The following is a 26,110-nucleotide window of genomic DNA, read 5'->3' as shown; positions in this document are numbered from 1 at the left end:
GGCAGCCCAAGTGGCTGAGGGGTTTAGTGCTGCCTTCAGTCCAGGGCCTGATCCTGGAGACCCAGGATGGAGTCTCACATCAGGCTCCCTGCATGGAGTCCCGGAATCGAGTCCCACATCGGGCTCTCTGCATGGAGCCTGCCTCTCCCTCTGCCTGTGTCTCTGCCTCCCTCCCTCTCTCTCTCTCTCTCTCTCTCTCTCTGTGTCTCATGAATAAATAAAATATTAAAAAATTCCTTGTGTCTATATAATGACATTATTAAAAAATGAGAGCCTTATCCAACAGGAAAAAGGAAAAACAAAAAACAACAACAACAACAAAACCCTCATTCACCACCACCATTGGTGAATATTCAATCAACTTTTTACTCTGAAAATCAGTACTTAAAAAAAAGAATCAATTATTTATCTTGCATTTTTAGTAGGAATTACAATACAGATTAACCAAAGAACCCCAGTTAAAGAGATAAAGTTCCAGAAGAATGCTAGTTTATAAATGTAAAAGAATGGATGCAGTAAGAAAAGTCACCATTCTGCAACCCTTGACAGAATAACTGATTCAAACAAGGATTCTGAATGTATGCTAAAATCATTAAATGAAAGACTTAGGTGGGAAACTAGATATAGTGCCAATGTATCACCACCTCACAGATTCTCTGCTAGCTGCAAAGGGAAAAAAAGTCCACCTTTCCATGGTGAGGCCTGGCTGTCAAAACCATACACAATCAAAAAGAATGTCATCATTAAAGATATAACAAGAGAACAAACACTTCCTGGTGTGATGCACTATGAACACACAGCATCACCCACAAAACACTTTCCTCAAATTTTTAACTTAAATCTAATCAAACCTTTAGGTTCAATTTTCAATTTGCAAGAAAGAGAGAAATACGAATCAAGTTAAATGCCACCAGGAAGAATAAGCAGATAAATTCAAAATGCAGGTCATTGTACAGGACAGTTATTCTCAGACCCTTCAGACCAGAACCTTTAACAAGTTTCTGTCATGGAACAGAGGAAGCTGGAGGGAATCATCACAGATTAAGAGAAACTTAACAGTCATGACAATAAAAAAAAAAAAAAAAAAAAAAAAAGTCATGACAATCAAATACAATATGTGAAATCTGTCTCAGATCATATATTAGCATCTTTAGCAGATACTATATTTTCAGTATCTCCCCAAATGCAAATGTCCATGAACACCAAACCAGAATAAAAAAAGAATATTTTTAGTAACTTTCCAGCCAATGGAAGTTAGCATTTCATTGTACTCTACTCACCTCCACTTAGCAACTTCATGACTAGCCACAGCTCATCTTTTACCACAAAAGACGTGTAGTAAGACACAATATTAGGATGATGGCACTGACTCATGGCTTGAATTTCTTTCTACGAAGACGAGAAAACACAATAATTAATTAAATGCAAGACTAAAACAATACTAAAAGTGAATTCAGATTTGAAAGTCCTAAGACTATATTCCAACCTTTGTGAGATTTCCATGGCTCTGATCCTTTCGAGAGCAGTCAAACCAAAAACCTCTCAGTATCCCTCAGTCTATTCTGACTGCTCATTCCACTCATAAAATCTTTGAAACCAGAAACATGCACTATTCATCACAGCCTTACATTGCACCACAGAGGCCTCCACTAGGACACATGTTTTTCTTTCACAGAGCTCTTAAAAAATTCTCTTGGGAAATCTGGTTTTACAGCCACAGAGGATAATTACTAATAAACAGAGGGTGGTTTTTGTTTTTGTTTTTCCTTGCTAGTCTTAAAGGGTCTTTATTTCCTTTTTAAATTTTATCTGTTTCAGAAAGAAATAATGAGAGAGGGAGGGGCAAACGAAGAGGAAGAGGAAGAGAGAAAATCTCCAGCTGACTCCACACTGAGTGGAGATCAGTGACCTGAGAACATGACCTGAACACCCAAATGCCCCATTTTATTCTTTTTTTAATTTACTTTTATTATTGAAATATAGTTGACATACATTGTTGTATTGGTTTTAAGAATATAACACAGTGAGGGTCGAGAGCAGAGGCCGAACTCGGGATCTGACAAGATGGCCGGGCTGCCCCACAGGATTATCAAGGAAACCCAGCGTTTGCTGGCAGAACCAGTTCCTGGCATTAAAGCAGAACCAGATGAGAGCAATGCCCGTTATTTTCATGTGGTCATTGCTGGCCCCCAGGATTCCCCCTTTGAGGGAGGGACTTTTAAACTGGAACTATTCCTTCCAGAAGAATACCCGATGGCAGCCCCTAAAGTACATTTCATGACCAAAATTTATCATCCTAATGTAGACAAGTTGGGAAGAATATGTTTAGATATTTTGAAAGATAAGTGGTCCCCAGCAGTGCAGATCCGCACAGTTCTGCTATCGATCCAGGCTTTGTTAAGTGCTCCCAATCCAGATGATCTGTTAGCAAATGATGTAGCGGTGCAGTGGAAGACCAACGAAGCCCAAGCCATAGAAACAGCTAGAGCATGGACTAGGCTATATGCCATGAATAATATTTAAAATCGATCTGATCATCAAGTGTGCATCACTTCTCCTGTTCTGCCAAGACTTCTTCCTTTTTTGTTTGCATTTAATGGACACAGTCTTAGAAACATTACAGAATAAAAGCCCAGACATCTTCAGTCCTTTGGTGATTAAATGCACATTAGCAAATCTATGTCTTATCCTGATTCACTGTTGTAAAGCATGAGCAGAGGCTAGAAGTATCATCTGGATTGTTGTGAAACGTTTAAAAGCAGTGGCCCCTCTCTGCTTTTATTCATTTCCCCCATCATGGTTTAAGTATAAAGCACTGTGAATGAAGGTAGTTGTCAGGGTTAGCTGCAGGGGTGTGGGTGTTTTCCTTTATTATTATTTTTGAGGGGGAGAGGTAGTTTTATTTTAATTTTATGGGCTCCTTTCCCCCTTTTTATGGTGATCTAATTGCATCGGTTAAAAGCAGCTAACCAGTTCTTTAGAATATGCTCTCTAGCCAAGTCTAACTTTATTTAGACGCTGTAGATGGACAAGCTTGATTGTTTGAACCAAAATGGGAACATTAAACAAACATCACAGCCCTCTCTAATAACATTGTGACTTTGCTGTCAAGTGTAGAATCCTTCCTTCAAGAAAAAGCTTGTGACCATTTTGTATGGCTTGTCTGGAAACATCTGTAAATCTTATGTTTTAGTAAAATATTTTTTGTTATTCTAAAAAAAAAAGGAATATAACGTAATTAGACAATTCCATATATTACTGCTTACCACAAGTGTAGTCACCTGATCTGTCACCATACATTATTATAATATTATTGACTATATTTCCCATACTGTACTTTTCATCTTTGTGGCTTTCATATTTTATAACTGAAAGTTTCTATCGCTTAACATCCTTTATCTGTCTCGCCCATCTCCCCAGCCCACAGCAATGAGATTGTTCTCTGTATTTAATAGTCTGTTTTTCATTTGTTCACTTGTTTTGTTTCTTAGATTCCACATGTAAGGAAATCGTATGTATTTGTCTTTATCTTACTTCATTTAGTGTAATATCCTCTAGGCCCATCCATATTGTCACAAATGGCAAGATTCCATTCTTTTTATGGCCGAGTAGCATCTCACTGTTTGTGTAAAATCACATCTTTTTACCTATTCATCTAGAGATGGACACTTGTGTTGTCTCTATACCTTGACTATGGCAATAAACATAAAGGTGCAAGTATTTTTCAAATTAGTGTTTTCATTTTCTTTGGGTAAATACCCAGTACTAGAATTAATTACTGGATCATATGGTAATTCTAGTTTTAATTTTTTGAGGTGCCTCCAAACTGTTTTCTGTAGCGGTTACACCAATTTACATTCCCACCAACAGTGCACAAAGGTTCTCTTTTCTCCACATCCTTGCCAACACTTGTTATTTCTTGCCTTTCTTATTTTAGCCATTCTGACAGGTGTGAGATGATACCTCACTGTGGTTTTGGTTTTCGTTTCCCTGATGATGGGTGACGTTGAGCATCGTTTCATGTGTCTGTTGGCCATCTGGATGTCTTCTTTGGAAGAATGTCTATTCAGGGAAAGGGTGCTTTTTGGTTTATGGGTTTTGTTTTATTTTTAAAATATGGTTTCTTCCCATTTTGGTGCAATAATGAACAATTCTCATTCTAATGAGAAATATCCTGAAATAGCAAGGTCATACACTAAATCCAAAGTAGAAACCTGAGCTCCCTCTAAGCTTACTCTACTTCAGGTTATGAATTTAAATTGTTAAGTATGATATAAGGACTTATAGAACCCCGAGTGATCTGGGCCCTGCTTATCTCTCTAGTCTTTTTTTTTTTTTTTTTAAGATTTTATTTATTTATTCACTAGAGACAGAGACAGAGAGAGAGGCAGAGACATAAACAGGCTTCCTGCAGGAACCCGATGCACGACTTCATCCCCGGACCTGGGATCATGCCCTGAGCCAAAGGCAGACAGACATTCAACTGCTGAGCCACCCAGGCATCCGTATCTCTCTAGTCTCAATCCTACTTCCTCATTATACTTAAAGACCATATCCCAATATACCGACTACAATCAGGCCACAGTAAACCTCAGGTGAGCATGCTTCTTCTAACCATGGATATTTAATGCTGTTGTTCTCTCTGCCTTGATACTTCCCTCATTATTTTACCCTGGCTAAAAATGCTAATTCTTCCTTCTGATCTAACAAAAATATCATTTCCACCAGCTCTGCAAGCTGGAAAACTGGGAACTGTCAAGAATGTCTGGAGTGGGGTTCCTACTTGGCAGCATCCTCTGGTGTCCTCTGGAAGTCTGAGCCATACCTGGCCCGCTTCCCTACCCACTGGCTTCTTGACTTCTCAGGAATTCGGTCTTCCCAACTCCAAGGTCCTGGTATTGGCCTGCATTGGGCCCAGTGCAAGGTGTCTCTTGGTTTCCAAACTCTCTGTGTATCTCTTTACATCATGGCACATATGTACTGGCTAGTACCTTGGGTACTTAGTGATCTGTCCCTCCCTGGTGGACTGAGAACTCCATAAAGGCAAGTACTTAAAAGTGGATCCCTAAATGCAAGCTAGTGGATATTACACACACACACACACACACACACACACACACACACACACACCCTGAACTATATTACTCAGTCATAAAAAAGAAAGACATCTTGCCATTTTCAACAACATGGATGGACCTAGAGGGTATAATGCTAAGTGAGATAAGTCAGAGGAAGACAAATACCATATGATTTCACTCCTATCTGGAATTTAAGAAATAAAACAAAGAAAATAAAGAGACAAAATGCCAGACTCTTAAATACAGAGAACAAACTGGTGGTTGCCAGAGGGAAGTGTCTGTGTGTGTGTGTGTGTGTGTATGAAACAGATGAAGTGAATTAAGAGTACACTTATCATGATGAGCACCGAGTAATACACAGAATTGCTGAATCACTATACTGTACAGCTGAAACTGACGTAACACTATATGTTAACTGTACTTGAATTTTAAAAAGCCATGAAAAAAAAAGTGATTCCCTAAACACTGCAGAACATATCATATTATACTGCAATTGTTTATTTTTCTGCAGCCTTCATAAAACTTTAAGCTCAGTGAAAGTTAAGACTCTGTATTGCTGGCACTTATCACTGTGCCTGGCACACAGTACACCTTCAGTAAATATTTACTGAATGAACTAAATCCTATAGTACTTTATACAATTTTTACTTATTCAAGTACTGTACTTGCCACCCTAATGACCTTGGTATTTGTACAGTAAAAATCAATTGTATAAAAGTTGCCCATGATCTCTGATTCAAAAGCACTGCTCCATGAATGTTAGTTTTTCCTTTCTCTTCTTTTATTTGAATATTAAGTTCCTTCATAGCAAGGATTTTGTCATATGCATTTTTGCAGCCTCCAAAGTCACCAGCATAGTCTTCTATGGTAAAACTGTAAAACTAAAGTAAGCACTTCCCTATTGACATAGTCACACAAGATTAAGAGAGATACGAGAAGTATATATGAGAGGGAATATACAGGACAACATGTATTGCCAATGAGTAGTAAAGATGGTAAGTATTACAAGAATTCATTGGAAAGAACAGTAATAGGTAGCAAGAAGTCCTCTAAGGGGCAGGTGGAAACCAGGTTTAGTTCTATAGGACGTGGGGAAATTACAGCAGTGTAAAGTGAAAGGCACACATAATTATTAAAAAAAAAATAGATTAAATATGCAAGACATATTTTAGGACGAAATGAGTAAACCTGTCTAGAGTAAGTGGTTCATGCTTTCAACAGATATCGACCAACTGCTTACTCTGTGCCAGGCACAGTGCTAGGTGTTTGTCTACAATGGTAAACCCTCAAGAAACTTACAGTCTAGTGAAGAAGTTAGACAAATATTAATTTGACAACAAACAATGATAAGCAGCTGGATAGGAGAAGTACCAGATACTACATGATTTCACTGGAGAAGAAAATTATCAGAAAATAGGACTGATAATCAAGGAAGGCTTCCTTTAAGAAGTTTTACTACACTCACACAGGAAAGGTAAGTAGGCATTATGGGTTTGACCGTTTAATCACATGGGACCATATCATAAAGGACCATGTTAACTGTATTCAAAAATTTAGGCTTCATCCTAAAAGCAAAGGGAAGGCATCAAAGGTTTAATATATATATATATTTCATAAAAATCATTATGGCTGCAAATATAGAAAATAAATGAGAGAAGACAAGAGTACATAATGTTGAAGGCTGTTGCTATGACCTGGGTGAGAGATGATGGTGGCCTGAAAAATGATAACTAGTTATTCAGTTTGGATAATCACACTGTGGTCATGTTATTGTTAGGAGAAGATGGGTGAACAGCATACGGGAACTTTCTGTATTTCTTTTGCAACTCTTCTAGAAGTTTAAAACTACCTCAAAATAGTTTTAAGAAAATATGTAGCAATATGAATGGAAAGAAAAGAAGGAATCAAGAGGTATACTGAAGAAGCAGAAACCACAGGACTTGGAGCCAACTGGGTGGGGGAGGGGAGACAGAAGTTAACAATTCACACACAGAGCTGGAGTCAAACTGTCCAATGTCTTAAAAGTGAAGGTAAGGGTTTTTAGCTCTACTCTGAGAGGCGGGACCACAAAGGATCTTCTAATAGGAGACTATCAGAGAACCATCAAATTCAAAAACTGAAAGGGCCTTAAATAATTTCTTTCCTTCTCTTCTATTCCTTTAAAGGTGGGGGATGGAAAAGGGTTCCTTTATCTTAACTCCCACTGGAGTTATCCTTTTCCCTTTCCTTTGAGAAGCAAAAATGCGTAAGTGCTATATTCACTCTGAATCAAATTTCCCAGTAGGCCCCCCCACATCCAAGTTAATTCCACCCCTCCTACTGAAAGCACTTTCTTGAAAGTCCTGTTACCTGATGCTGCCTGAGCTTTGATATGGACTTCTCTGTTCTCCACCTGAAGCTTTCTCAAGTGTTACTGAATGATGACTTTTCATTCTTTCCTAGAACTCACTCATCTTGGTTCCTAACACTTACTCCTGGTTTTCTAATTACTCCAACGCAAGCAGTTTTCCTCCACTTTACACCATTCAATCAGTCTTCAAGTAATGTTAATTTACTCATTCGTTCATACAGACTGAACACAATAAAGTCCCTGCCTTCATGGAATGTTCATTCTGAAACAAACAATTCTTCCATCTATAAAATATCACTGTCACTGCCTGAGTTTAGAGTCTTAACTCTTCTGTGTGACTATCATAAATAAGTAAAAATTTAAAAAAATAAAATAAAATAAAAAAACCTGCTTCTCCCTCTGCCTGTGTCTCTGCCTCTCTCTCTCTCTCTCTCTCTGTGTGACTATCATAAATAAATAAAAATTAAAAAAAAAAAAAATAGAGTCTTAACTCTTTGTGTGGCCTCATCCTTTAAACCATGGGTTACAAAAGCCACATGGGCCACGACAGAAACTAAGTAGATAAAGTTAGAAACAGAAAATCAGAGTGCATTCCACATAATATAATGAAGAATTGTTTTATGAGGGACGCCTGGGTGGCTCAGTGGTTGAGCATCTGACTTTGGCTCAGGGCATGCTACTGGGTCCAGGACTGAGTCCCACATCAGGCTCCCTGCATGGAGCCTGCTTCTCCCTCTATGTCTCTGCCTCTCTCTCTTTCTCTGTGTCTCTCATGAATAAATAAATAAAATCTTAAAAAAAAAAAAAAGAATTGTTTCATGAAAATGTTTCGGTTACATTTGTATTTATGAATATATACATAAAAATGAATACTTTCCTAACTCTAAATCCCTGCCTGATAAGGTTTCTATCTCTGGTTCAAAGCATCTTCAATCCTGCTGGGCCAGAACACAAATATCTCTACAGAGGCCTCCATCTTTGTAACTAGGAGCACACCTCCTCCTACTTCCCGGTACTTAATATCTCTCCTAGGCGCATGTGACGCTCAACCTTGTACAGGAAACAACAAACTTTTCAACTAGATTGTGAGCCTTCAGGTAGAAGGAAAGACATATTAATTAAGCCTCCTCATATTCCCTTCAGCTCTCTGTCCAATGAATCTAGTCCTAGAATCTACCAGAGAAGAGAAAACCTCAGAACACTGCTTAGTGTGCCTGTGAGTAACATCTCTGGAAAAAAATAAATGTAGTAGTAAGCTTTGACAGCTGATTTTCCCATCACACTTTTAGCAAAGGTTGTCAGACAAGAAAACATTTTGACAAGAGAAAGGAGCAATATACTGCCTCCTCACTACTAACTGTCACACAGGATACACACCTAGAACCTAGTTCACATTAGCACCCTTTCTACATTATAGCAGAGACCATTTTGAAAAAAAAAAAAATTAAAATCACAATCCCACAAGTTTGGTATGTTGATCTAATAGATTTTCTAAGATAAATGAAAGGGTTTCTTATCTGGGAAACAGAGCCCTTCTCACTCAGACCTCAGGTGCCTGGCACTATAAACACCATAAAAAACACATAAAAACACCATAAAAAAAAACACCATCCAGCCTTCTTTATATTCCCAATGTTTCTTCAGACTTCTGTGGGATCAGGGATCCCTAGGTGGCTCAGCAGTTTAGCACCTGCCTTCGGCCCAGGGCTGCCCGAGCCAGGGCCTTTTAAAACATATTCCAGGGCCACCTGGGTGGCTCAGCAGGTAAGTGTCTGCCTTTGCTCAGGTCAGGATCCCAGAGTCCCAGGATGGAGCCCCCACATCAGGCTCCCTGCTCAGCAGAGAGTCTGCTTCTTTCTCTCCCTTTGCCCCTCCCCCTGCTTGTGCTCTCAAATAAATTGATGAAATCTTCAAAACAAATTTTTTTAAATAAAACATATTCCATTTGACCAGGTATCACAATTGCATGATACTAGTTTAAGGAAAGAGAAAAGTAAAGAAGTAAATGATAAAAACAGGAAAAAGTCCAATACGAGAAATAGGTTATAAATAAAATGTGGCTTCCCTATGCAACAGAATACTACACATACTGAAAGGCATGTTAATTCATATTTATAGACACAGAAAGAATTCGATAAATTTTTCAATGAAAAGAACAATGATTACATTATCATAAAAATACAAATATTTAAATTGCACAATCTTAAAGACTATATAGCAAGTGCAAATCTCAGAATGAGAGGATTACAACTAATTTTTTTCTATTTACCTGGATTTTTATAAATTTTACAATAAACTTTACTTAATGAGCAAATCACAATACGTTTTATAAGAAAAGTAATAAAAAATTTCAAGTTATTTCCCACTCTAACATGAATATACAGAGGAGTATATTTCTCCACATAAGAAATATGAGATGTGCATACCAGGAGTTCATCCATGCTAGTTTGACATTTCTCAAGGTTTATCCGTTTGATTGCCACTTTCTCCTTCTTAGGGGCACAATATGCTGCTTGGACCACAGCCGTTGCTCCACTCCCTAAAGATAAATACATAAATAAGTAAATAAATAGATATATAGATAAGAACATGATATTTCTAATTCCCACACAATTTATTTTATTATTATTATTATTTTTAATTCCCACACAATTTAAACAAGAAAATAATTCAGGGTGCCTGAGTGGCTCAATCAGTTGTGACTGACTCCTGATTTCAGCTCAGGTTCTGATCTCAGGGTCATAGGACTGAGCCCTGCATCCATGCTCAACACAGAGCCCTCTTAAGATTTCTCTCCCCCACCCCCTCACTCTCAGCTCATGCACATGCTCTCTCTAAAAAGAAAAATAGATAATAAAATAAAATAAAGAGAATAATTCTTATCTTGTTCCTACACTCAACAAAAGATAATACCCTAAAAAGTAGGGTGTAAGGGTGTCTGGGTGGCTCAGTGGGTTAAGCATCTGCCTTCTGCTCAAGTCATGATCCCAGAGTCTTGGGATAGAGAGAGCCCCCCCCCCTCCCCCCCGCCGCTGCATCAGGCTCTGTGCTCAACAGATTGCCTGCTAATCTTTTAGCACACTAATGCCCTTTCCCTCTGCAGCTCCCCCTGCTTGTTCTCACTCTCTGTATCAAATAAATAAATAAAATGTTTTTTTAAATGGTGGGACAGGGCAGCTCGGGTGGCTCAGCAGTTTAGTGCCGCCTTCCGCCCAGGGCATGATCCTGGAGACCCGGGATGGAGTCCCACATCAGGCTCCCTGCATGAAGCCTGTTTCTCCCTCTGCCTCTCTCTCTCTCTCTCTCTCTCTCTCTCTCTCTCTCTGTGTGTGTGTGTGTGTGTGTGTGTGTGTGTGTGTCTCATGAATAAATAAATAAGATCTTAAAAAAAAAAAAAGTAGTTAACAGGCAGAGAAAAGGAAAGCTTATCATGCCAAAAAAAATACACAGTATTGTCCTTAAATGTCCATTTCCCCCAATTTACGAGTCATATTATTATGTATTGTTACCAGAAGTAATTTCCATTTCTATCTCTGTAGAAGCCACTTTTAGGCAAACCGCCTTGAGCAATGGAATGCAGAAAGGGCCCATAGTAACCCACAGACCCATATCAAAATATCCATAGGCTCTAACTAACCAATGGGCTACTTACTTACATCTGTCTCTTTGTTTCTGTGTCTCACTCTGCGTGTGTGTATGTGTATGTTTGTCTGCCTGTCTCTCCACCTCCCACCTTCCCTCTGTCTCTCTCCTTTCCCTCCCTTTCTGTCCTGCCGCTCCTTTGCGATGTTTTCAATAAACTTCTATCTCCTCTCTCCTTTGTTCTGCCTGCACCACTGGCTTCTATCCCGTTGTTGCCCCACATTTGGGGGCCTCCATCAGACTGAGAGCAAGAAATACCACACCATCTTAAAACGAAATATTCAAATCTTCCAGAAGGTTTCTGGATTTCTAAGAAATTTCAGAAATTTCTTTCTAGGAAAGAAAAAAAGCCTGGTAATTTTGAAATCACGTTCAAGTTACAAGTCAACTTACACGAACACGAGAATATGGTACCAAAAAAAGACAATCTTAAACATGAACTAAGAGGTTACCTTTGTTTATACAGTCTAACAGTGAAATATGTTTTAAAAAGTCAGGCTCAGACATCATGGTAATTTCCATTTACTCTTTGTAATTATCACTTACTTCAGTGTTAAAATTATTTCATTAATTATTTATTGTTCTTATATATTCTCTCAAATATTTACTTTAAAAATAAAAACATACAAGCTACAATAGCTAACACTTTGTAATACACAGTTTTCAATTTAAAAATCTCTTCACAAAACCATAGCAAGATAACATTTCACATCCACCAGGATGGCTGTAATCAAAAAGACAGACAATAACAAGTGTTGGTAAGGATGTGGAGAAACTGGAACCCTCCTGCATTGCTGGTGGGACTACAATAACATACTTGCTTCAGAAGAGTCTGACAGTGCCTCAAAATGTTAAGCACAGATTACCACACAACCCAGCACTTCAACTCCTAGGTATATACCCAAGAAAATAAAAAAAATGTATACATAAATAATTTCACACAAACATTCACTGCAGTATTATCTGTAAAAGCCAAAAAGTGGAAACAACCCAAATGTCCATCAATTGAGGAATAGAGTAAGAAAATGTGGTATATCCATACACTGGTAATACTATTTGGCAATAAAAAGAAATGACTATTAATACATGCTATGACATGGATGAACCTTGAAAACACGCTAATAGGCCAGACACAAAAGGCCATATATGGCATTGATATACAGAACAAAGGCAAAAGAAAATAAATTGAACTTCCTTATAACTGACAGCCTATTGACAAGTACTTGAGACAGAGTGACCTTCATCAAGGAATTTAACTGCCTCAGTGTTAATACTTTGCTAGAGGCAAAAGGCAACCTTAGCTTGCCATTAGCCTGAATTCCAGGATCCTGTAAAAATCCCTTTGGAAACTTCTTCTATCTCTACCCACCCATCCAAGATATGTTAGCAGTCATCATCCAAGCATATGGCCCACTGATACACATCTGAAGAGTCTCATGACTAAGATTTTACTAGACAGCAGTAAATAACATTTTCCTAACAACAACAGCTAGCCCCTCCAGGTCCTGGAAACCTTGCTTCCAAATTCTTTACAGACTTATGCTGCCCCCCTCCCAACTTGAAAATACATAATCAGTCACTCCTCACACCACCGGTGCAGCTCTTTCTGCCCAGAGTCCTGTCCCCAGGCGTTAATAAAACCACCCTTTTTGGCACCAAAGATGTCTCAAGAATTCTTTCTTGACCATTCACTCCCAGACCCCAACATTTCACATCAGTATGACTCTATTTATGTACAATGTCCAGACCAGGCAGATCCATACATGGAGACAGTAAACTAGAGGTTGCCAGAGACTAGAGGAAGAGGGGAAGTAGGGAGTGCAGCTAATGGATATGGAGTTTCCAGAGATATGAAAATGTTCTGGAGGAAAAAAAAAATAAAAAAATAAAAAAAATAAAAAAAAAAAGAAAATGTTCTGGAGGGATCCCTGGGTGGCGCAGCGGTTTAGCGCCTGCCTTTGGCCCAGGGCGCGATCCTGGAGACCCGGGATCGAATCCCATGTCGGGCTCCCGGTGCATGGAGCCTGCTTCTCCCTCTGCCTATGTCTCTGCCTCTCTCTCTCTCTCTCTCTGTGACTATCATAAATAAATAAAAGTTAACAAAAAAATTAAAAAAAAAAAAAAAGAAAATGTTCTGGAATTAAACATTGATGATGGGGTTCCACAACTCTGTGAATACACTGAATTGCACACTTTAAAAGGGCAATTTATGTTCATAGTATGTGAATTATATCCCAGTAAAGCTGTTACTAAAAACATTTCTTCAAGTAGGACATCAGATTTCTAATAGTATAAATGTGCTACAGATATTAAAATTTGAAAATAATTTACATATACAATTACATAATTCGAGAATTTGTTACATTGAAATCTGTTTCAAAGTCCTTGATCAAAGCCATAGATATACAACCAGTCAACACTGACATGGATAAACCCAAATCACAATTATAACAAACTAAGCAAAAACTCTGTACAAAGTACAAAGCTCATGTCATGCAAAATTCAAAATGAAATCCAATATTCAAGGACACATTTGCCATTCAACAACATTATCCAATAGTGTACTTGGATTATTTTGACAATAGTTTAGGACCACTAACACATTCATTGATAAGTGATCCAATAGATTACTACTGAAATAGTTTGCAGTTTGCTTTTTTGATGAACTCCCTTTGTTTTGCACGAGTAGGACAGAATTAGGCAGAACAGTAGTGGCTTGGCATTAACTGTTCCTTTCTCATCCTCTTTCCAAGTTCTTTCTGCATGGAATCCCTTTAGAAAACTCTAACAACTCTCTTGTCTTCAGTGAGAGGCTGCTGCCCTACTCTGGGAAGCCCCAAAGGAAGGAACCCAATCATGAAGGTCCAGATCTGTCGGCTGAGAGGCTTTCTTATGTCACAAAGAACACAATGAGGCCTCCACAGGGTACCTTTGGTCCTAGAAAACAGATGTCTTCTAGTATGTAAATGTATTCCTCGATGTTTTATCATTTTAATTTTTGCAAATGTGCTAGCTACCTAGTGGTAGCTTTTAAACCAGTGTTTTGTTTTGGTTTTTTTTTTTTTTTAATTTTTTTTTATTTATTTATGATAGTCACAGAGAGAGAGAGAGAGGCAGAGACACAGGCAGAGGGAGAAGCGGGCTCCATGCACCAGGAGCCCGACGTGGGATTCGATCCCGGGTCTCCGGGATCGCGCCCTGGGCCAAAGGCAGGCGCCAAACCGCTGCGCCACCCAGGGATCCCTGTTTTGTTTTTTAATATTTTATTTATTCATTCATGAGAGACACATTAGACATAGGCAGAGGGAGAAGCAGGCTCCCTATGGAGAGCCCCTTGTGGGACTCAATCCCAGGACCCTGACCTGAGCCAAAGGCAGACACCTAACCACTGAGCCACGTAGGCATCCCTTTAAACCAGTATTAAGTCAGTTACTGTATCCCTGGATGATCAAGCACTGATTATTTATTTTATATATATACAAAATCTGAAATACTAGCTTTAAGCACACTAATGTCATATCATACATAAACCAAAGCTGTGCTGGCATTAAAAACAGACAGCAATTTGGGGTTTAGTTGTTATTAATTCCTAGTCATTATTAAACACAGAATTAGAGGCAGCCCCGGTGGCGCAGTCTGCATCCCGGGGTGTGATCCTGGAGACCCAGGATCGAGTCCCACATCAGGAGACTGCTTCCTGCATGGAGCCTGCTTCTCCCTCTGCCTGTGTCTCTGCCTCTCTCTTCGCTCTCTCTGAATGAATAAATAAATAAATCTTAATAAAATAAAATAAATAAAATAAAAAAATAAAATAAAATAAAATAAACACAGAATTAATTTCACTAATAATGAACACTAACCCTAGGTATTATCAATCATAATTGTCTACATACTAAAGTACCTTCTTCTACACAAAAAGTCACTCATTTAATAAACAAATATCCCTAGAAACAAGATGTGATTTAACAAATGGCCAAAGTCACCAGCATTTCCCACATTTAATGATAAAGAGAGACTTGCACTCCAGTTGTTCCATGCTAACAATAAATCACTTTCATTGATCTTCATGTTTTCTTCCCCAAACACCAAAACATTATTCAGCAATCAAAAAATATTTTAAAGTTGTAACATAAAGGTGTGTATGGTAATGCAGTAACTCAATACACAACACCACTAATTCAGAATACCAATCATGTTCTATCCTTCATTAGAAAAACTTTCACAGAAAATAACAATTAATAATGTGAATAAGAGGATAGGGAAGAATATCTTTATAATGTCTTTATAATCATTTTAACTATTCACCAATTTTTAGTAAGACTTTGAAAACATACGATTAGAGATACAAATTTTGGAGCCCCTGGATGGCTCAACTGGTAGAGCATGAGACTCAAACTCAGAGTCCTGAATTGGAGCCCCACATTAGGCATGGAGCCTACTTAAAATAAAAATAAAATAAAGATTTTTATTTAAAAGATTGAGGGACATCTGGGTGGCTTAGTGGTTGAGCGGCTGCCTCTGGCTCAGCGTGATCCCAGGGTCCTGGGATTGGGTCCTGGGTCGAGCTCCTCACAGGGAGCCTGCTTCTCCCTCTGCCTAGTCTCTGCCTCTCTGTGTCCTTCATGAATAAATAAATAAAATCTTAAAAAAAAAAAAATTGAAAGATACAAATTTTTAAAATATTCCTCTTTTTAAAGCATGTTTCTTTATGAGGAATTTTCAAACTACAAGTCATTTTCAGAGTTTCAACCATCATTTTCTTGGAGTAAAAAGAGTAAAATAGAAAAAACATCAGTATGCATGGCACATAGTAAAAGCAAATGTTATTTTGTAAACATTTACTTCAGTATAAATACACATGCAAATTGTAAAAGAGATCTCTCAGGAATGGTTTAGTGAAAGTATAAAAGCTACTGCTGTAATGCCCTCTACTAATGGGCTAGTAAGAATAATAATATAATGGAAAATGGAAACCAATTTCCAATAAAACATCCTAATTCAGACTTTCAAAAACTTAACACAGCTGTGTATCCTCCATGCACCTAGGTCCCAGTTCTTCCACTCTTCTGTCCTCTCCTAGTGAGCTCTTAAAACTGCAGTCTTAACATACATGCATACATACAGAATGCATTAAATATACAAAAATATGAGATTTTTCCTGAAATTCCTCAAATTGGGTAACTTCATCTCTCAAGACAGAAAAGGAGATGCCCAAAGGAGGACTAAAAAAATTATTGGTCTCTGGCCACTTTACTAGACTCAGAAACTTAAAAAAGAAAGTTAAAAATGGATATTATTCCTGTGAGAAAAATAAATACATAAACCAAATCAGTTAAAGATAATTTCCTCCAAATTTTGGCCAGACATCATTATAGCAGATACATATTCGAAAGATTTTAAATGTTATTTAGTATGGTTTTACATTCACTAAAGAGTACCCAGACTCTTCATTTTGAAAGATGATTAAGGCACTGTCACCTGAATCAAGGAAAAATATAAGGAAATAACAATTTTGAACACCCTTTTCTCTTGTCAGCATCACACTGAAAATTAAAGCTTCTAGAACTGGTGAAACAGCTGTTAAGAATAGTCAACATCATAAAAATCATGCTATTCTCTCTATACAAAAAAAGATGAAAATAAAGACACAATGCCATATGCTTTGAGTAATTATTCACACAGCCTGATGGTTTTGTAATGAATCATCTCTGTCCCCTGTTCACTCTGGTAATCTCTCATCTCAAAGGATGGTAACTCCATCCTTCCGGATGCTCCAGCCAAAACTCTTAGAATCTTTTCACATCTAATCCAATGGCAACTCTCTAACTCCAAAACATGTTATACCCAGCAACCTGATTACTTCTCACCAACTCCAGTGCTACCTCTCTCCACTGGATAAACTCTCCTTCCAGCGGCACCTGGGTGGCTCAGTGGTTGAGAGTCTGCCTTTGGCTCAGGTCTGGATCCCAAGGTCCTGGGATAGAGTCCCACATCAGGCTCCCCTCAGGGAGCCTGTGTCTCTGCCTCTCTCTCTGTCTCTCTCATGAATAAATAAATAAAATCTAGATAAATAAATAAACTCTCCTTCCACCCTTACAAAACTATTCTCTACATAGCAGCCTGCGTTATCCCTTTAAAACACAGTCATAATAATCCTCTGCTTAAAATCCTGCAATGATTTTCATTCTCACTCAAACCAAAACCCAAGTACCCACAACGACTTACAAGACTTCATCCCATCTTATGGTCAGAACCACACAACCCTACCACCTTACTTTTCTGATCTCTTCTCCTGTCTGCCTCTTCACCCCATCTCACTCTGCTCCAGCCACGCCTGCCTCCTATTCCTTAATCACATGAGCATGCTTCCATTCCAATTTAGAGCCTTCACCTCTCCCTCTGTCTGGAATAAGCTTCCTGCAGATAACCACAATCTTCATTTTTTTCACCTCCTTCAGGTCTTTTCTCAAATGTCTCTTCTTGGGCAGCCCCCGTGGCCCAGCGGTTTAGCACCGCCTGCAGCCCAGGGCGTGATCCTGGAGACCCCAGATCGAGTCCCACCTCAGGCTCTCTGTATTGTGCCTGCTTCTCCCTCTGCCTGTGTCTCTGCCTCTCTCTCTCTCTCTCTCTCTGTCTCTATGAATAAATAAATAAAATGTTAAAAAAAAAATCAAATGTCTCTTCTTTCGCTTTCCCTGACCTATTTAAAACTCACTTCCAGGGGCGCCTGGCTGGCTCAGTGGGTGGGGCTCACTACTCTTGATTTTGGCTCACATCAAGGTCTCAGGGTTCTGGGACTGAGCCCCGCATTGGGCTCCACACTCAGTGTAGAGTCTACTTGAGACTCCCTCTTCTCCCTCCCACACTCTCTCTAATAAATCTTTAAATTTTTTTTTTTAAATTCACCTCTATCCCTAGCAGTCTCCAACTCCTTTCTCTGTTTTATTTTTGTCCTTTATCACCACTAGATCATAAACTCTGTAAAAGCAGGGATTTCTGTCTGCTTCACTGACATATCCCTAGCATCCAGAACAGTACCTGGAGCATAGCAGAAGTTCAATAAATATTTGCTGAAAAGACAAATCAACCGAGCAGTGACATACATTTTCAAGGAAAAAAATTACTCATTTAAGGCAGAGCAAACACAAATATGGCCCAGTCTTCACGGGCATAAGCTATGAACTCATTATTACCATCATGAGCATTAACATCTATTGAACGCTTATTCTGTGTGCCAAGTACTATACTGAGCACTTTCTTTACTTCCGTTTTGTTTTGTTTTTTATCTAAGACAATAATAATTACAAAAATAAGACTTAGGTCATAAACTAGTCAGGTGCAGAGTAGAGACTAGAAACCAGAACTACATGATGACTCAACACCATGCTCTTAACTGGTAAGCAACTACTTCTTTAGATTAAAGCTAACATTTATTAACTGCTTGCTATGGTTAAATTATTTACTTGTAATGTATTATTTAACAATTTTCATTTTTTAAAAAAAACCACCAAGGCCAACATTTTTAGTTGCCTATCCAACATACAATTTTCCCTTCATCTTTAACAAGAGAAGTTTGACTTATTCTGTTTTAAGTATTAATGTGCCCAGCTTAAAAAGTTTTATTTCATAGCCTCCCTTGCAAATGGCCAAATTACATGGTTCTGGCCAATAAACTAGAAATGGAAGTCACTGAATAAGGCTTCCAGGAAAGAAAGTTCTTTGAAAAGGTGCCAACTCAGTCATCATGTGCCTCTGTCCTTTTGCCATATTCTTCCAGCCTGGAACACAAGAATGAGGCTAGGTGTAGAACAACTAACTACATTGCAACTATAAGAATGGCAGTTACATGTTAAGTGCAGTGAAGTAAAAACTAGGAGACTGGATGGTTAATTAGGGCATATAGGTGGCCACTCCAGTTACAGAAGGGAAAAAAGGTACTTTATTAGGACACTATAATTTGTTTTCCATTACATGCAGCCAAATGCAATCCCTAACTGATACAGCCCTATGAGGTTGTTAATCCAATGCTGGCCTTTACTGATAATATCACCATAGCTAAGTCTCCTGACCAGGGGGAGAAAATACACTAACCATTCAACATCATTCTATTGATAAAGTATGATGTCTTTCACATTTACGGAGGGGCTGGAGGTGGAATCCTGGAATCTGTACTTGTAAACCACTACTTTAGATATCAAAATGTGTGGCTAATGAACAATTAATAAAAATAATAAAGGAAAGGGAAGAGGATCCCTGGGTGGCTCAGCAGTTTAGTGCCTGCCTTCGGCCCAGGGCATGATCCTGGAGTCCCGGGATCGAGTCCCACATCGGGCTCCCTGCATGGAGCCTGCTTCTCCCTCTGCCTCTCTCTCTCTCTCTTTCTGTATCTCTCATGAATAAATAAATAAAATCTTAAAAAAAAAAAAAAAAAAAGGAGAGGGAAAAGTAGAGAATAAAGCTAATTGAGTTTGTCTTCACCAAAGTGTCAAAGCTGGATAAATCACACCTTATTAAAAACAGATCTTAAATAACAATTTTCAAAACCTATTCCAAGGTAAACAGTGAGTATTTATGGAGACTTTCCAAGATGTAGGAAAATAAAAGATAAAAGGCACATGGCACAGCCCCCACCAAATTGTTTTCTCTATCTGCCATCATATCATATCCTTGACAATGTCAAAGATGGCAAGGCCTTATGTAGCTATACTACCATGTCCACCATAAATCCTGAAATCCATCTAAACTTTAATAAGATCTAGAAAAAAAAAAGGGGGTCAGTGATGTTCCATTAAATATTACAACAGATTCTAAGTATTTAAGTGTTATAAGATTTCAAATCATACAGTATTTCATATTTCATGGTAATACCAAAACATAAGGAGGAGAAAAAGAGATAACGAAAGTCATTATGTTAAGGAACATTCAATGCAGGGGTGCCAGCACGGCTCAGCTGGTTGAGTCGTTGAGCATCTGCCTTCAGTTAAGGTCATCATCCCAGCGTCCTGGGATGGAGCCCTACACCAAGCCCCGTATCGGGCTCCCTGCTCTTTGGGGAGCCTGTTTCTCCCTCTGCCTCTGCCACTCTCCCTGCTAGTGCTGTCTCACACTCTAATATATAAATATAAAATCTTATAAACAACAACAAAAAAAAAGGTGCATTCAATGCAAACTAAACATTTTCTCCACACAATTACACTTAATCTACATAACAGCCCCAATGTTATAGGTAACACTACCTCCATTTTTTAGACAAAAAGCAGACACTAAAACCAGTTATATAAATTGCCTAAGATCACATAGCTAATAAAAGGAAAAGCCAGGGTTTGAATCCAGGTCAGCACAACTCTAAGACCATACTCTTCCAGCTGTTTCAACACATGTCATACAGTACAACACCTGATTATAAATTCTAATACAGTAATAATGGTTAGGATGGAGCTCAAAAACACTGAGAGGTGAATGAGTGATAGTGAAAATACTACTAACATCTTTCACAAGTAATTATACTTAAAGAACTTCAAATCTTGCCAAAGCGTGCTTCAGATGATATAATTCTTTAAAAGGAAGTCCTTTGAATTCCCAATCTGTATGCTTTTATGTTCCAGGAAGGGAATTTTTCTTTTCTCTATAGGATTTTGTCAGAAAGAGAGAAAACAAAATAGAATGTGAAAAACAACTAACCCTACAAATATTTAAGGATTTTATTTATTTTAGAGAAAGAGAGAGCGAGAGAGAGAGCGGGGATTGGGGGGGCGGGGGGGGGGGGGGGGGCTTGAGGAAGGGTAAGAGAGAAACCCACACAGACTGAGCTCTGAGTGCAGAGTCTGAAGCAGAGCTCCGTTCCATGACCCTGAGATCAGACCTCAGCCAGAACCAAGAGTCTGATGCTCAACAGACTGCATTCCAGGCTTCTCAACCTTACAAATATTATAAGCTAAGCAGCAGGTGAAAAAAAAATTTACATATCAAAAAATGCAAGTACTTTGATCAGAAAGGAGGCATCAATTAATCACTGCTTTAAAATACAATTCTTTGAAAACAGAAAATTCAAATGATCCTCCAAACCTTTATTTTCTGAGCTCCAATCATTTGATTCTCAGAAAAAATTAAGTGTAATTTGAAAAATCACAAAGATTCATTTTGATGATTATAGCTTACTAGAAAACATTGTATTCCAAACATTTCAGCATGGAAGCAAATTCAGAATAAGTCTACACCACTCTGTTGAGGCTGGGTACTTATAATAAGCTATAATTCAAGGAAAAACATTTTTCCCCCTCCCTCCTGGGAGGATGGGTGAGAGAAGACACAAGGCGTGGAATGGAAGGATGTTAGGAACTTTAGTGAACTTACAAATGAGAGGGAGACATTCAAAATTTACCAAACAGGAGACACAAAAGAAAAATTCGGGGCATCTAGGTGGCTCAGTCGGTTAAGCATTTGCCTTCAGCTCAGGTCATGAACTCAGAGTCCTGGAATCGAGCCCCCTCATTGGGCTCTCCACTCTGCGGTGAGTCTGTTTCTCCCTCTTCCTCTATGATCTCTCTCACTTTCACTCTCCCTCAAATAAATAAAATCTTTAAAAAAAATAAAAGAAGAAAAATCTATATCCAAAAGGGTCACCTTCAAAATATCTATTAGATTTTTCATTGTAAGGATATTCCCCCTAATTAATTTCACTTAAACCTTCAAAATTTCCCTTAGACCATGACCATTATCGTCCATTTAATATATAAAAACCAATCAAATTCCTACATAGAAACAAGGATACTGAATTAGGCAGCAGGAGAGTAGAACACAGGTATTCGCTGTGCCACTAATTAGCTCTATGATTTTAGACAGTCATTTTATCTTTTTATGCTTCAGTGTCTTCATCTGTGAAACAAGATGGTTCATCTCATCTCACACCATACATTAAAAAATGAACTCATAATGTACTGGAGGCCAAAATTTAAGAGCTAAAACTGTTAACACTTGGAAGAAAATACGGGAAAGAAAATCTTTGTGATGTTGGATTAGTAAAGATTTCTTAGTTAAGCCATCAAAAAAGCACAATCAGTAAAAGGAAAAAGTAATAAATTAAACTTTATCAAAATTCAAAACTTTCTGGCCTTGAAAGTCACCATTAAGAAAATGAAAAGACAAGCTAGGGACCAGGATAAAAATATCTGAAATCATCTATCAGGTGAAGGACTGACCATCAAACGAACACATCATACACATACACACACACACACACACACACACACACCCCCTTTAACTTAGTAAGAAAACAACCCAGGGGCAACCCAATGGGCAAAACATTTGAATAGATATTTCACCAAAGGAGATATATGAAAAGCTAATTAATAAGCACATGACAAGATGCTCACCATCATTAGTCATTAAAGAAATGCAAAATAGAACCACCAGATACCACTTCAGACACACCAGGATGGCTATAATCAAAGACAACAAATGCTGACAAAGATAAATAGGAACTCTCATACATGGCTGGTGGGAATGCAAAATGATTTTGAAAAGGCTTGTCAATTTCTTAAAAAGTTAAACATAAATTTACCATGTGACCCAGAAATTCCACTCAAGGAAAATGAAACATGTTCACATGGAAGATTTGATGAGTGAATGTTCATAACAGCATCATTCCAAATAGCCAAAAAGCAAAAACGACCCAATGTCCATCATGTGGTGTCCAATAAAAAGGAATAATGTATTGATATAGGCTACAATGTTGGTGAACTTCAGAAAATATTATGCCAAGTCAAAGAAACCAATGAAAGGATCACGTATTATATGATTATATTTACATGAAATACCCAGAAAAGGCAAATCTATAGAGACAGAAAGTAGATTTGTAGTTGCCTGAGGCAGGGGGTGGGAACAGGGAGTGACTGCAAATGGACATGAGGCATCTTTTTGGAATGATGGAAATGTTCTAAAATTGGATTGTGGGGATGATTGAACAACTCTGTAAATTTACAAAAAAATTATACACTTAATTATACAATTATACACTTAATACAGGTGATTTTGTGGTATATAAATTATAACCCAGTAAAATTGTTTTTACAAATGAAAAAATATCATGCTAAGTGAAAGAAGCCAAACACAAAAGACAATATGTTACTATGATCTCATGTATATTAAGTGTCCAGAAAAGGCAAATCTATAGACAGAAAGATTTGTGGTTGCCTGGGGTTGGGAGTGGGAACAGCGATTAACTGTTAACAAGCACAAGGATCTTACTGGGTGATGAAAATATTCTAAACCTGGATTATGCTGGCTGGGACACAGCACAGTAAATTTACTAAAAAACACTGAATTTTATACTTAAAAATGGGTGAATTTTATAGCACTAAATTATACCTCAGTAAAGTTAATTTTAAAAATAAGATGGTGAAGGGCTGCGTGGGTGGCTCAGGCAGTTAAGATCTGCCTTCAGTTCAGGTCATGATCCCAGGGTCCTGGGATGGAACTCCGTGCATCGTCAGGTTCCCTTCTCAGCAAAGAGCCTGCTTCTCCCCCCTCCTTCTGCCCCTCACTTCAGCTCCTGTGCTCTTGCTCTATCTCAAATAAATAAATGAAATATTTTAAAATAAATAAATAAAAATAAGATGGTCAAATCACATTAAGTCCTTAACCTTTTACCTATGGCCCACCTTAAGATGAAAACTAACCCTATCCCTGAGGACTGAGACTCCCTTTTGCCCACTCACAGACACCCTACTTGCTTGAGGATAACAAATTAATAAATCTCTAAAATCTCTAGAACCCTAGAGCCAATAAATCTCTAAAATCTCTAGAGCCATCTTAACTACTAGGCATAAAAAAGGACCACAGAAAGATGTATACCGTACCAGAAAGGAAGGCAAAATTCCTCTTCTAAAACAATGACAGAGATCCTCCTCCTTTACTTTTCAGACATCATTTTCAAATCTCTCACTTAACTTCTTCATCATAGGATACTGACTGAGGGACTGAGAAACCATCAAGACAGAGACCTAGCTAGCTGTCTTTAGAAACAACCAGTATATGTCGAACACCCAGCAAGGACACTGGGTATGACGTGGCGTAAGGAAAAAGATGTGATTTCTTTCAGATAAAACTTAGCCCAGATTTGTTTTGAAACAAGAGGCAAAAAAAGGAAAAAAAAAGATATGATAAAGTTTCCCTAAAATACAGACACACTGCAATAAACACACCTCTGAGACAGCTACAGTTTTCAGCCAGTCTTTGTTATAAAACTAATTATAGGACAGGATGCTGATCTAGCAGAGCAGACAATCTCCTTCCTCCCATACAGAGGGGTCTGCTCATGTCAGTTAGACCGAGCTTCTGTGTAGCTAAACCCACCCCCTTTTGATTTCTAAAGTCACTGGATTATTGTTGTCCAACAAATACTCCCCTCATCCCAAGCCTCCGCCCTCCCCCAATCCCTGTGCCTAAGAATTACAATCCACATTTGTGCAAGTTTTGGTCCCTGCCAACTGGTATTCCGGGCCCTCAAAACCACTCCACACACAGCAGCCAGATCCGTCAAATAATGCTGCCTCTGCCTGAAGCCCTCCAATACACTCAAAATTCTAAAATCCTTACCATGCCTGCGAAGATCCCCCTTCTCCCCTTGCCAGTTTTCCAACAGGTCCTGAAACACATCAAGCTCTTTCCCTCCTCAGGACCTTTGCACTTCCTCATCCCTCGGCAGGGAAAAACCTGCCCTGGAACCCTAAGACTGCTTCTCATCCTTCCGCGCTCCTCTTAAATGTCAACGCCTCAGAAAAGGAATTTTCCTTGAAATCACCCTAACTAGGTCTCCAGGTCACTCGCTATCAGAACATCTTGTTTGTTTCCTCCCTAGCACTTGCCAAACCTTGCAATTCCTTCTATTTGTCTAGTTATTCAATGCCTACCTCCCTGACTAGAAAGTCAGTCTCCAACAGTGGGAAGTTGTGTCTACGCAGCGCGGAGCCCGGTACCTTCAGCTGCATCTAGAGAGGATCTCCAGCTCCCCCAGCTCCACCCCGGCAACGTTTGGCACTTCGTGAGCACTTAGGTGTTGTCACACCCGCGCGGGAATGCACTAAAACCCCCTACAGACGATCCCCAAAATAGGTAGCTGTGCCCACAACCCCAACAGCCCCCTTTCTCGCACAGCCTCCTAAAGGCCTGTCCTGTGCCCGCACTTTTCTTCCCCTCCCAGACCCGTCCATCGCTCCGGTTCAAATATCTGTCACTGCCCAGATCTCCCCCGAGCCCCTCCAGCCCCTCCAACCTCAGCCCACCAGCCTCACCGGCGCGCTGCACACACCCGGAGCCTCCCCGCGCTCCCGCGGGTCCTCGCGTCCCCCCCGCCTCCCTCGGCGGCGCCAGCTCTCACCGATCACCTCCTGCAGCTCGTAATCGTCCCTGTTGATGGACCAGGGCAGGGCGCTCGAGTCCTCGGACATGACGGCGGCGCGGCTCGCGATCCTCCCTCAAACTCGCTGACCTCTCTCTCGTCTCCTCGCCGCGCCTCCCCCACCCCCAACCGCCGCCGCCGCCGCCGCCGCCGCTGCCGCGCCGCCGCGCCCCCACCAACCGCCTCGGGAACAGCCACGGGTCGGACGGCGTCTGGGCGCGGGGTCACCGCGCGGCAGAGCGGCGGGGGCTCGAAGCTCCGGCGGACCTCGCCCACTGCTCCCCGGCGGCCGGCACTCCTCGCCCGGCCCAGGTCCCGGCCTCGGCCTCCGCTGCAGCAGCTACAGGGTATTCGCCTGGGCCCAACCCCTCCGTCCCGCCCTCAACCCCAGCCCCACGCACGGGCCAAACTTTCCCTTCTCCCTCCACCTGCCGACACGCAGCGCGCTGACGTCACCGCGCCGGGCAGGCCCAGCCGTGGCCCCGCCTCCGGCCGCCATCTCAAGTGTGGCTGTACAGGCAACCGAGCTAGCAAGAATCCCGTGAAGGTAGAAGGTGACAGTGGGAGGGAATAAATGGTTAGGGAGAAGTTCAGAGAGGGTATCGGAAAGCCAGAGGAGAGCTAAAGTAGACCAAGACAGTA

At 39.7% G+C, this 26,110-nt stretch overlaps 2 protein-coding genes across 3 annotated transcripts in view; one reads left to right on the top strand and one right to left on the bottom strand.

Annotated features, from left to right (window-relative positions):
* OXSR1 (oxidative stress responsive kinase 1) overlaps positions 1–25,748 on the bottom strand; it is a 91,560-nt gene extending 65,812 nt beyond the window's left edge. For both annotated transcript variants that reach the window (XM_026001004.2, XM_026001005.2), the window contains exons 1-3: positions 25,448–25,748; positions 9,855–9,967; positions 1,281–1,389 (exon numbers count right to left, since the gene is read on the bottom strand). In XM_026001004.2, coding sequence (XP_025856789.1) covers positions 1,281–1,389; positions 9,855–9,967; positions 25,448–25,517 — 292 coding nt within the window. In that variant the 5' untranslated portion in view covers positions 25,518–25,748. The remainder of the gene's footprint in view (positions 1–1,280; positions 1,390–9,854; positions 9,968–25,447) is intronic.
* On the top strand, positions 2,046–2,680 carry LOC112921655 (ubiquitin-conjugating enzyme E2 N-like). Its single transcript, XM_026001006.2, has one exon. The coding sequence runs from the start codon at positions 2,065–2,067 to the stop codon at positions 2,521–2,523; it is 459 nt and encodes a 152-aa protein (XP_025856791.2). The 5' UTR covers positions 2,046–2,064; the 3' UTR covers positions 2,524–2,680.
* Positions 25,749–26,110: the final 362 nt, after the last annotated feature.

Source organism: Vulpes vulpes, chromosome 11, assembly GCF_048418805.1.
Source record: "Vulpes vulpes isolate BD-2025 chromosome 11, VulVul3, whole genome shotgun sequence".
In the NCBI taxonomy this organism is placed as follows: domain Eukaryota; kingdom Metazoa; phylum Chordata; class Mammalia; order Carnivora; family Canidae; genus Vulpes; species Vulpes vulpes.
This window is presented reverse-complemented; position numbering and strand designations above follow the sequence as displayed.

Bases quoted from the DNA above. Each gene is read 5' to 3' on its own strand.
- LOC112921655 (XM_026001006.2), top strand. From the start codon at position 2,065: ATGGCCGGGCTGCCCCACAGGATTATCAAGGAAACCCAGCGTTTGCTG.